We start from the raw sequence: 13359 nt of genomic DNA, 5'->3' as shown, positions 1-13359 counted from the left end.
TTGGCTCCAGTTTAACAAAACCAATTTAAAAATCACACTTCATTTTTTTTGTATAGACAAGACCTCAGACACTTTAATATCATCCTTATCCCCACCCAAATTAAATCTAATGGCGTGCAGCAAGGGGCCTTACTATGCCACCAGTTTTTAGCAGACTTTTCTCTGGTCACGGGGGAATTGTGCTCAAACTATGAGGGCACAATACAGTCAAATTTTCCAGTTGAATTAGCAGAAACAATACTTTTGGAAGCACATTTCATTTTGTGCTGCAGACAACCCACAGCTTTTGCACAGACAGAAGGAATTGTGATGTTCACAATTTTGAATCCTCTTGCATAATGGGTGGATGGTCTGATTTTTTCAGAGGTGCTTAGTACTAGCTTCTCCCATTGACCTTTGTTGGAGATGTGGGTGCTCAACATCCCTGAAAAATCAAGCAATCAGTGTTCACTAAAGACAGGACTACTCTTCTCACTCACAGCCCCAGTCAGTTGTATCATGTTTTCTATCCCTTGGCACAACTGTGGACTCCAGAGAGCAGATTTTGTCACTTTCCAGCAGTAACACCAGCTACAAGGTCTTTAGTTCATTTTAGAGTTCTTACAGTTTTTATTTTATTAACAATACTTCTAGTGAATGAAAAGAAGGAAGGGACAATGTTGTTTAATAGTATCAATTGTGTCTCAAATTGGAATTAAACACCAAAGCCACGATGGAAATATAAAAAGCACTTTTAGGTGCTGTTTTAGGATTTTTCTTTGTCTCTCTCTCCCTCTCAAAAGAACAAAATTTAAGTTGAAATGAGTTCACTCACCTTTGATTTTACGTCAGCCTCTTCAATGTAAAGGGGAAAAAGTACATAAGAGCAGAAGGATAATATTCCATACATGCTTTGAAAATGTATTCCTTAGGATTCAGTTCAGGTCCCCTATCTCCCTTCTTAATCACCTCCCCAAAAAAGAGATGAGTGCTATCAAATTATACTCATTGAACCATGTCTTCTTCCCTGATGTATAGGCTCTATCTAACACACACATCAGTGAGTGCACCTAATTTCCATATTTCATGTAAACATGTAGAATATCATACCAACAATGACAACAAAGAGGAGTGCTATGGCACCTTAAAGACTAAGATTTCTTTGGGCACAAGCTTTTGTGGGCAAAACCCCACTTTCTCAGATGCATCTGTTCTTTTGAAAGAGCGCACACAGCTATGTGGACACCCTCTCTCCAAAGAATGGAGCTGTCTTTCGAAAGTGCAGACTGAACCTTCGATCTGCTTTTGGTGCATCTGAAAAAATAGGATTTTTGCCTACAAAAGCTTATGCCCAAATAAATCTAAGTCTTTAAGGTGCCATAGGACTTTCTGTTATGACTCTCTGATTAAAACCCCTGTCGTACATAACCATGACATGCCATTTCATCAGCTTTTGTGGCTCTCGTGGCTAAGATTAAATTGGTGATGTCTATTCTTGGCTCTATCAGTAGTCTACAATGTGGTCTCAACCTATCTGTGCCTTGCTCTCCTGTGTAAACTGGATATGATATTGGTATGTATACATCACCAGGTTTTTAAAGAACTAATTAGTTAATCTTTGTACAATACTTTGGAAAAAAAACCTGTGCAAATACTGAGTATTATTAAATCCTATCCTGGGGGAAAACGATGCCTGGTATATCCTCTGCCATAGGAATCTTGCTGGCACTGGGCAGATTTTTGACAACAGCTGGACAACACATTGTGGGGAACATACATAAATGTTCCCTCTTAACTTTTCCATCCATGTACAAAATAAATTATGTTAGGATGGTACTGAGGCATGTGCAAATGTGCACCACTGGTAGCAGTGTATGCTGCTGGCCCCAGGCATTCTGCTAATCAGCTGAGCAGCATTTGACTGTCTCCTGAGTGGCTGCACAAGTACACAGCCTACAGGGAACAATAAGATGCATCCCCACTTATGCCCTGATGGCATAAAGTGCTTTAGTAGCTACAAATCTAGATACTTCCACTAACACAAACTTTGCCCCGAGGGGGACATGATGCATGTTGTGCTCTCTGGTTATAACTTCACAATTCACAATTGTACAGTACAAATGCAACGTTGCATGCTAGTTGTACAGATCCCGGGTGTAGGAGACAAGGCCCATTTCAAATCTGGTCTCCTCCTCACAATTTGCATGCCATATGTCAGAATTTAGCTCTAAGTGAACAGAGATAGAGGATTCCTAACCAGTTCCTTTAAGCACACTGTGCATAATGAAGCCAATGGACACGTTCAGGTTGACTGAAAATACATATGATAAAGCTTAGACAGCATGCCACAGCCAGGAAAAACAGGTATGTGTAAAACAAGGCCCACTTCCTCATGTTGCAAACTATCCTAAATTTTAAACAGAATTTCTATCTGGTTGTGTTCTCTCACAAGAGATAATCAAAACTGTTACAATAACGTAACTTAGACATTTTAAATGTTATAAGGTGATGACAAATACATTTTTACATACATATTTGTGTTTATACAAAATTTTAGGTGATTTACATTGTCTGAAACTTCAGCATGTTGATAGGAAGAACATAATCACGTTTTCCCTGTCTTCTAAGGCTGTGTTCACATGTGCACTTAATTTCTGAAGAATGCAGGGAGCACCTACACGTACAACAAGACAGGAGCAGGCTCTATCAGACAGGTATATCTCCATATCATAGCTGCAGAGATAAAATTGGCACTAAGAAATAGACAGCTAAAACCAGTTGGGTAGAGTCTTTGCCATTCTGCTCTCTTTATGACACTCAAGTGGTGCAAAAGTGAAGACTGATTGCATCTTTCTCCTCAGGAATTCTCCTGATCTGGGGAGTCTCCAGTGGGAATGGAGCATGTTCTTAGACACCAGCCCTACAACTAGGAAAGGGCAAGTTGGGGACAAGAATGAGAGGCCAGATCACATTATGCTCTAGCTCTGCATAGTTGCTTGATAGCTCCTAGGCTGCTCAAACCAGCATGTGGGCTAGAGAATCACTGAGCTTTAAGAGTCTTCTTGGTGAGCTCTTTACTCTGTTTCTTTGAGCATAAACTTGGTGATAGGGAGTGGCTGCACAGCCCCGATACTTTCAAAAGAACGGGCTGGGGATTGAAAATTCCGGCACCATGAGGACTGCTCATTCGAAAAAAGGGCCCGTGGAGCATCCCCACGCATTTTTTCTCAAAAGAAGCTTTTGAAAGAAGGCATTCTTCCTGATCTGGGAGCAGAAGAGGGTTTCCAGAAAAAGAGCTGTGTTCTTCCAATTCTGAATCTAAAGAGCACATTTTGTGTGTAGACACTCTGTGTGTTCTTTTGAAAAAGGACCAGATTTTCCGAAAGAACTTGATATTCTAGACACAGCCTGATGAGTCTAACTATAGGCACCACACTTTGAAAATTTACTCTTTTTTTCAATATGACACAGGTTATTACATATTAGGAGGATAAAATAAGCACCCTTACCTATTTCTACTTGCTACATTTAATATTGAAAACAACAATCTTCTTTAAAGCAAATCTTTTTTCAGGGTGCTTTCATAAACCCTTTATATGATTCAAATATGATTTAGAACACAATGAACTATTTAGGAACTCCAAGCAAATGTCAGAGTAAAGGAATGAATTTTTATGATTCTGCACATTCATATCAGATCATACTATTCATATAGCAGTAGGCAGTTATTTTATGTATTATATAATCTAGCTCTAGTCTTGGAGTATATTGTTGCTACCACTATTCAATACAAAGAAGTTTAGTTTCCTGAAACATACACATGAATTAACAACTCCTCTTTCTAATGAAAAGTTAGAAATACTGTTGGTTGCCAAGTACTATAATTTAGTAGAATATTATGTTTTCTATTCATCCAGTCATGCAGCTTACTTAATCATCAGCGCTTCAATATGTATAAACATCAACATTTAATATAATCCAGCAATTGAAATATCTACACTGTAGTTCAACAGAGGTCAGATGTCTATATTAAAATATTCCTGTAACAAGTCGCATAACAGATAACATCATAATTTTCCCCCTTTTGACTCTTACTACTTATCAGCATATATATTTTAAATCCCTGCCATCAAAGAATTTCTATTAAAATTGTTAGTTATAAAATGTGAGGTTCTACAAATTAACTGCAGCACAGAGCTGTTTCTTCTCAGAAGACAGCTATCTGGGCTTGTTTATTTGTGTTTTCAACTTTCTGGAACAGGCAATGGCTCTGTTAGAGACCGGACACCCTGGAAATGGAAGTACCCCAGAGGGTAGTGTCTGCTTCTAACTGTACATAGAGATTTTATGTTTGTTTTAAGCATAATTTCAAATTACAGTTACAAAGAAAGATGCAGAAAGAGGGATTTAAAAATAGGCTCATTAATAACTCAGTCTACAAGAATCTTACTAAAATATCTGCCAGAAGGCTGAATTTTTTTTTCTTATATCATTTTAGGAGCTATTTCTATATAGAGTAATGAGCTATGACTACAGATCTTTAGAAGTTGAATAAATTAAACAAAACAATTACTCATTTAAGGGCCAAATTGCACCACCTCTTCTCATGCTGAGTGTATTTTGTGAGTAGCAAAATGTGTGTTATTCAAAGTTATCAACGATGGCAGAATTTAGCTCACTAGAATGTAGAAAAATCTTTCAAGCAGTTTTGTCCAGTTTTCTTAATGAGGACAACTGTCTAACTTTTTTTGTTTAATATGTAAAAAAATTTAATTTTAATTTTATCTGAGGACATTAGATTTAATATTATGAAATAAAAGGCTGGTATATTGCTTAGCTTTGATAATGTAAATAAATCTCACTTTCTCTTGAGGAAAATAAAAGATAGTAAAAGGGAATTCCAACTTTTGCAAGAACTTTAAAAGATAAAATAGAAGAAATACCTTCTAAAGTAAAATCCAGCAATACATATTCATAAGCAGAGTCACTCTTTGTTTCCACTTGCGGTCTCTTCAATGTAGAAAATATTTTTCCAGGGCTGCTATCATCTGGGTCTTCTAGCTTTCGAAGTCCACACCCCATGGCAAAATCTGCAAAGAAAAATTGCAGGAAAGGGGGTGGGGGAAGCAGCAAGTTCTGTTACTCTGACTGAAAAACAAAACTAACAAACTGAACTGCCTTGGATTTTGTTTACTAGGAGCCATAAATCCAAAGAGACAAAAATTTCAGTTTCCATGTATGTAAGTGAAGACATTTTCTATTAATTTGTCCATGTAAGTATTGGCACCCATAAGGACTTCAAGCTACCAATTCAGCAAGAGTCGGCTTGATTTTACAGAAGTGTACAAGCTGCTACAACTTAGCAGAGATTTTCCATGCCACGTCAATTTACAGCCAGCCCCTCCATCAGCGTTCTGTTGCAGAGGACACCAATAGTGCTTTGTCTAGCCCCCTTGGCTGACTGATGAGGCAAAAAAGAGCTGAAATAATAAAGTTAGAGGGAAACATATATAATTACCTAATGTCAGAAGAGCTATTCAGATGAAGTAGTAATTGAGAAGGAAAAGAGCGAGTCAGAATGAAAGAATGAGAGAAGAGAGTCTCAACATGGTTAGAGACGAAAATCATTTCCAGAAAGGAAGTCAGTTTCAAGAGGAAATTGCTTCTGGCATCTCAAAGGGGAGGAAAGTAAATGAAAAGCAGTTTAGACTCTATTTTAGAGTTGGAATTTTGAGTCCTATTTTGTTTCCAAAGGAATTTTCTTTCACATGGAAAAGCATACATGATCATGCTGTAATAAAGAATATTTTCGGCAAGAAGTGTATGTATGATAACAGTAAAACTTATTTTAAAAAATCTAGGTTAATAAACGACAATTCAGCTTTTGTTATATTTTACTTTAAAAAGTTACAGTAAAATGCACTTTATGTTAATCCAAAGAGACTTCTGTGTCGAGTTTTGCAGTATGACTAAAGTTTGGATCTGTTTCCCTTCTATTCCCCAAATAGATTAAATAGTTTAAGATTCTTCTTTCGTCAGGCTTACCACAGTGATTAATGCAATAACAGAGTTTCATCTTAGTAAAGAGATGGCTTTAAATCACATTACATAGCTCTATGAATTTACAACATAAAAGAGCTTTTTCAAGTGGAGAAAATGGGATATAACATAGCCACAGTAGTTACACGGTAGACCCAATTTTCTCTTCAGGTACAGGAACAGAATTTAAGTCACTGGTTCCAATTTTACAATGGAGTGCATGCTGTTGTAGCAGGATGTACATTAGAGCAAAATAATGGTGATTTCAGTGGGAGATGTGCACATGAAACAGAGGGCAGAATTCTCCATGTGTGAAATTTTATTACATTGGAATAACATCTTGGAAAGAGGTACCTTTTGGAAAGATTTCATGTATTGTTTTAGCTGAACCAGTTATGGAGAGATTTGAATACATTTTCCTAACTGGAGCTGGGCAATTAATTTGATTTTTTTTTTCAATTCCAAAAAGTAGAGGTTTTTTTTTTTTTTTGTTCAGGTCACGTTGAACCAAACCCAACAACTTTTGGAACTTTCAGTGAATTAAAAAAAGTCAGAAAAATATTGTTTTGGATAATCAGAGAGTTAATAGTGTGATATCTGGACATTCAATTGGGAACGGATGAAAGGAAATGTCTAGGTTCTAGTCCCTGCCTCACTGAACATTTTAAGTAAAATAGCACTTAACTTCGGAATTGGGACATTCACCTAGCAATGGAAAGATCTGGATTCAAGTCTCTACTGTGGAATGGGGATTTGAACCACGACTCTCCTTCATCCCACACAAGTGCCCTACGCCAAAAGCTATGAGAGGGCAGCACTTCCTCCTTCCATGGTTTTGGTGTGTAACTAAAACCCCAAGATGTTTCACTATCAAAATTAACCATTCTGACATTTCTAAAATCTATTTTTTATTCTGATCGCAACAATTCACTGCAATCAACATGAACTTGTGAAATGTTTTTGTTGACCTAAACCTGCATTTTTCATCACAGAAAGGTTTTTCCAAAAAATTCTCCCAGCTTGAGTCCTAACCGCTCTTTAGCTGACTACCGAAATCTAGTGAATTAATAGAGTTTCATGTTTCTGTTTTTATTCCAGTTCCACTGTAATGTTCACCAATGGTTTATGTTTTCATTTAAGAAGTTTGCCAGTAATTACAAGTCCGAACCCATCATATTCTGTGGAGGCTGTGTGTTTCCTGGCTTCTTTTGGGTCAATGAAATCAAGGGTGGAATCTAAGATTTCTGAGATCCAAAACATATCTTTAAATATAGTGTCAGAGGACCTAAAAACTCTTTCAGATCAGACTTTTTTCTCTGACTTGTGAGACTAATCTGTTATTGCACACTGCACATATTTTAAATCTGGACTTATTCTTCTGATTTTTCCATCTTGAGATCAGGGAGAGATGGGAATCACAAGGAACTAAAGCAACCTTAAATCTGTACTAATGTTCTAAAAACTAAACTAGTTACTAAAGTTTCAGACAGATTCAAGATATGCACTGGAGATAAATGATAATTCTTAGACCCACAGGCAAAATGAGGAATGAGGGAATATTTGGACCAAGCAGCTCTCATAATTATGTTCTGAATGCTCAGGTTTTAAACAACAAATGCACATGAAGGCAAAAGATTAAGAGATCAGCATTATAATGAAAACTATGTCAATCATCATTAACAAAAGACATTTAATAAAGTCTAAGGATATACAAAATATGCTTTTAGGATTCCTATTACTATGGGTGAATCTGTCTTTAAAAAAATCTAGAGAAAAATTAACCGGAAAGATGAGTACTCAAAGTTTTTTTAAAACTTTGTTGGGATCATATCTAAGAGTAAGAGGAAATTACTCACCTTACACAGTAACAGAGGTTCCTTGAGATGTGTGTCCCGGTGGTTGCTCCACTTTAGGTATTGTTGTACCCTTGCACTTGTAGTCAATGAATTACGGTAGCAATGCACAATTAGTCTGCACATGTGTTGTGCCCCTCTCATGCCACTTCAGGCAGTTAAATGGAGCTGTGTGGTCAACTCCACACTGTTCCTACTGCAGAGTCTGTATTAGATAAAACTCTGAAGAAGAGATGAGGAGGGAGGGTAGTGGAGCACTCACAGAGACACACTTCTCAAAGAATCTCCATTACTGCACAAGGTGATTAACTTCCCCTTCTCCAACTAATGTCCCGGTGAGTGGTCTACTTCAGGTGACTTCAGAACAGTATACCCCAAAGGTGCTTGGGAGCTGAAGTTGTAGCAGATGAGAGAATCATATAACCAAACTGGGGTATCAGAGGGCATAGGCTGTTGCAACTCATAGTGTAGTGTAAATGTGTGTGGCGAAGCCCAGGTTGCAGTCCTGCAAATTTCTGTAATAGGTATGTTGTTAAGAAATGCTGTGGAATCTGATAAGACGTCTGGTAGAAAGTATACTGATACTCTTAGCAGATTGTCATTTATACTGGAAACAGCACAGTTTCATAGTCTGATACCCATGTTAATGACTGTTTTGCAGTTATGGCATTGCCTTTTGATTGTTTGGTGATGAAGACAATTATGGAAAGATGTGAAAAGATTTTGTGCTGTTGAAGTAAACAGCTATAGCCCTGCAGTCATCTAAAGAGTGTAGTCAAGATTTTAACTTGTCCACATTCAGTTTTGGAAATAATGTCAGTAAGTATGTAAGTTTGTTAAGGTGAAAGGATGAGAGAAACTTAGAAACTCAGGATGTGGTCTGAGGGACACTTGTCTTTGAAAAAGATTGTGTAAGTGGTGTCTGCTGGGAGCTGCTAGTTCTCCAACCATTCTAACAGATGTAATGGCCACTAGAAGTGCAACCTTCATAAGAGGGGCAAGTGCAAGCTTGGAGCCATAGGCTCAACAGGAGGCCCAATGAGGATATCCAGGACTACACTGAGGTTCCATGGTGAGGTAGGGTTCCTAATTTCTCGATAGGAGTTGGACATAGAGAATGTCAACTTTATGATGAAATGTAGTGATGGAACTCATGTAACGTCCCTTTTCTTTGAATTCCAGTAGACAGTCTAAAATGAGAAGCAAGAAGGCTGAAACAAGTGCAGTTTGTTTGCATTGGCACCATGCTTTGAATAGCTTCCACTTATGGTTGTATGTGCATTGGGTGATTCCCCTACCACTGTTTAATAATACATTCTGTACCTCTTTGGAACATATTTCAGATTCCATTACCCATGTAGTAACCAGGCTTTGAGATGAATTTTTTGAGGATCTGGATGGATGATGTGACCTGCATCCTACAAGAGAAGCTGAGGGATACACAGGAGTGTGCGCGGTGGCCAGACTGCCATGTGGAGAAGGTAGGGATACCGTGTTTTTAGTGTCCATGTGGGAACTATTAGGATCACTCTAGATCCATCTTGTTTTGTCTTGTGATGTACATAGACTAGGAGGAAGACAGGGGAAAGGTGCACAGGTGAAAGCATTCTGTTGATGAAGAAGGTGTTTCCCAAGGTGTGACAACTGAATTCTGCTCTGGAGCAGAAGTGTGGGCATTTGAAGTAGTGTGGTTTTAAACAGGTCTATTGTTGGGAACTGCCATATCTGGAAATTATCTTGGATGACCCATGTGTCCAGCTCCCATTAGCGGTCTTGATAAAACTTCCTGCTGAGGGCATCTGTAGCGTGAGGTAGGTATAGGTTGATTCCTTAGGTGGAAAGGGCATTTGCCATGTTTCTTGAGCAATCTTTGCTTCTTTGTAAGGAAGGTCCTCAGCTCCAATGAAGAGGAGTTGACTTTTGACATCAACTATGATCAACAACTTTCCTTTTGCTGAAACATGTGATCGGACGCCGATCTGGGAAGCTGGGGCACCAATTGGTCCCTACAGCCATTGTGGTATGTTGTACAAGGGCTAGACAGCAAGGGGCCCATCTACTAATAGTAATGCATTAGTACTCAATATGGGGTCTTTTTGGCGCTATGATTTCAGGCTGTCACGAGGTTTCCCAACACAAAGCCAGAGAGTAGGAATAGCTTGGAGACAGAAAGGAGATGGACATCGTTGGGAATAGTGGTGACGCTTGATCTATGTATATAGTTGATGGTGCCAGGTCCAGCGCTGAGAGCTGGGTGAAGGTGATTCCTTGAAGGTATGCCCCTATAGACAGGTGGGCTGTTCTGTCAGTGCTAGTGTTAGCACCAATGTAGATTTCTGTGTTGACATCAGAGTAGTCCCCCATACACCTTTTTGATGGTCAATGATTTACTCCCATCTCCTTCAATACTGAAGATAGTGTTCTGGGTCCTCCTTACAGGATGGACATGTTGTCCAGCCTGAGCTTGAACCTGATGCAGGTTTATTGGTTGGCATCCAAATTGAAAGGTGCAGGGCTTCTCAGGCCTAGTCTTGGTGTAGGAGCATTTGGTGTCCATGTCATCAGTGCTGATGGGAGCAGCACCAAAGATCATGGTACCAGTGTCAGTGGTCTTGGTATTGTTCTAGACTACCAATTCTTACTAAAATGGGTGATACGGTATTTGGATTCTGGAGCAATTGCTGCCATTAGTCTCAGCTCCACCCTCCCAATTCTGAAGAACTCTCTCTTTGGGACCAGAAGCAACCTCCGTGAATTGATGTTATGCACACTGGGAATGTAGGTGGTGGAACCTAGTTGTTGGAACAGTAGATACGCCTACTGGTCAGAGCAGAGCTGGAAAGTGGAACCAGAGTTGTGGTCAGGAAAAAAGCCACTGGAATCAGGAATCAGATGTCTGTACGGAACCAGAATTATGCTCAAAGACAGGAGTCAGAGTTTGAAGAGCAAGGTAGAGACCAGGGCTGGAGTAGGAATAGGTAGGAACAGAGATCAGTACAGGAAACTGATCTGGCACAGGTGCCGTCGTGACAAGGCATACATGATTATTTGTTGATTCTGCTGTCCAATCAGAAAGCACAGCTACTTAGCTTACTGACCTCCACCAAGCTCACAGAATTGCCAGGCGACTGCACCCAGAGCCAGCTGAATTTCTGACAATTGCTCTGAGATGTAATTTGAGACTCCCATATCTCAATTTAAAGGGTTCAGGTTGAAACTAAGCTGAGAATGGAACACATCATGGATGTTTCATTCCCAGAGGCAGGAAAGACACCTGCTGTGCATATTAAGGGTATAAGACTACTGCATGAAGAAACAAGATTTAAATATTGTGGGTTGGAGTCCACTATTGCCAGCAGCTAATATGAAGTTGCTCACCCTGCAGTACAGCAGTCTGGTGTGAGTGTTTCCCACATCTTTTATATAAAATATTTTTGGAACAGCCAAGAAAAAAAAGAATAATGAACAAATTAATCAGGTGAAAAAAAATCATTCACAAAAAGTTTGGGTCCAAAGGTCAAAAATAGTAGTGGATTGGACACAGTCCTGGTTGGATTTTACTGTCCCAGGCAATAAAAATGAATAAAGAGAATAAAACAGTTGCTCCACCCTTTATGCCTTTTTCATAAGGAGACACAGTGCACATGTTCAGGCCCAAGACACTGCTAATCATTGCATATGAGGCTCATGAACAGCTACAGTGGAATAGACACTGACACATAATTAAAGATTGTTTTTCAAAGAACAGACTATATAATTTACAAGTTACTTGGTTTGACAAATTCTGCTTATTTGTGTCTCACTCATTTCTGGGATATTCCTTGAAATAATCTCCTGCCTGTGTGAAGAAACCGAAAGGCTGCCAAGGGACCCTGAGAGAAGGAAGCCTGAACATGGGCCCATTGAGGATGGGGGTTTGAACAGTAAGTGTCCTTCTACTCCTTCACCTGGATACTATTTGGATGCTATTTTAATCTGATTTCCAAAACAGATGTGTAATTAATCTCACACATATGAAAATGTAACTCTGCTTAAGTGACAGTAAAGCAGTAGCTTTATTCTACAAGTTTGCCAGATCATTTTTAATCAATTCCCTGGTATTATAGTTATAATTTATATGATTCTAAGCTACTTGGTGAAAAATAAGTTACAACATGAACAGTAAATGCAGGAACATTTATTTGAATTAACTTTTAATTACAAAAACAGAGGGTTTTTTAGAAGTTACAAACTATAGAAACTTGTTTATTGTGACTATATTTCACACATACAGTTTTAACAAAATTAGATGTTTGTTTTACTATTCTAAATGGTAACACGTTTACTAATATCTTAAGGTTTATGAATTTATTGTTTAAACATTTATTTCTGCACATCAATAGCACCTTACTAAACAAGGTTGCAGTAACCAGATTAAATGCACCTGGAATACATTATCAAAGCAACATTCATCCAATTAGCTAAAATCCTGCATACTAATATAGGACAAAACTGTATGTCACAGTCAGATTTAGTTTTGTTATCATGCTTCAATTTCCAAAAATCAAAACACTCAAACTTTATTCTGAACCTCACAAAGAGCATTCTGTTCATATTTAATGTACACATTTATTATTAACTGTAGTTAATTTTGATGGAAGGAGGCTACGGTATAAAATAACAGTATGGGTCTCTTAAAGCTACCATTTAAAATATATTTTTAACATATTAATATTACAAAAGGTCCAAGAAAGCCAAAAGAGACCTGTATCTTTCTACCATGTTTTCAATAAATTATTTTGTATTTACTTTAAAACGAGAGCTATATAGCTAAGCATGATAAGTGCTTACCACATTTCAAACTTTTTTTGCATGCATAACAATTTCTAATTTTCTGATAGTGTACAGATGTGTCATTAAACATCCTTATTTTATTATACATTTATTTAAAAATGACTTATTAAATGTTTGTTTTCTTCACTTAAATGGATCACTGTCATGAACTGAAGAAAGCTTTAATCCAGGTGAGCTGAAATTACTGCAATATTTTACCTTTAACATGTGTCTACAATCATACAATAAAGGTGCATCCTTGAAACTTCCTATATTTTACAACTATGCTACCATACAGATAAAGCCATGTGTTCTGTTACCTTTTATTAAACTGTTACGGGAATATACTTTGTTCACTAACACAATGGTAAAAGAATTGTGTAGGATACAGAAAATTGTTGTTTTAATGCAACCTATTTTGGTAAAAGCATTTTAAAGTACCTTAAATAAAAACACATTAAAATGACAAATTGTTTTATGATGAATTGTTTCTGGCTCTCAAGAAAGATTTATATTTTGTATTATTGCTGCTTCTAACATCTCAAAACAGGCACTTACTGTGCAAATAGAGGAAAATCTAATTTACTTAACACTGACATTTCTTGATCTAATGAATAAAAATGTTTGGGAGCAATGATGATGACTTCACTTCAGCTGTAATTTTTCTGTCAGTCAA

The 13359-nt window shown here is 37.8% G+C and overlaps 1 protein-coding gene across 4 annotated transcripts in view; it reads right to left on the bottom strand.

Moving 5' to 3' along the window:
• The window catches only part of RFTN2 (raftlin family member 2), a 52890-nt gene extending 47304 nt beyond the window's left edge, over positions 1 to 5586 (bottom strand). For 3 of the 4 annotated variants that reach the window (XR_012646397.1, XM_075001140.1, XM_075001142.1), the window contains exon 1: positions 4923 to 5299. Coding sequence is in view for 3 of the 4 variants with exons in the window: in XM_075001140.1 (XP_074857241.1) it covers positions 4923 to 5061 (139 nt within the window). In the remaining variant the exon portion in view is untranslated. Of the gene's footprint in view, positions 1 to 4922; positions 5300 to 5497 lie in introns of those variants that run through there. The other variant, XM_075001141.1, reaches the window with a different exon arrangement.
• Between the last annotated feature and the right edge of the window lie 7773 nt (positions 5587 to 13359).

The sequence above is a fragment of the Carettochelys insculpta genome, chromosome 8 (assembly GCF_033958435.1).
Source record: "Carettochelys insculpta isolate YL-2023 chromosome 8, ASM3395843v1, whole genome shotgun sequence".
Classification (NCBI taxonomy): Eukaryota; Metazoa; Chordata; order Testudines; family Carettochelyidae; genus Carettochelys; species Carettochelys insculpta.
This window is presented reverse-complemented; position numbering and strand designations above follow the sequence as displayed.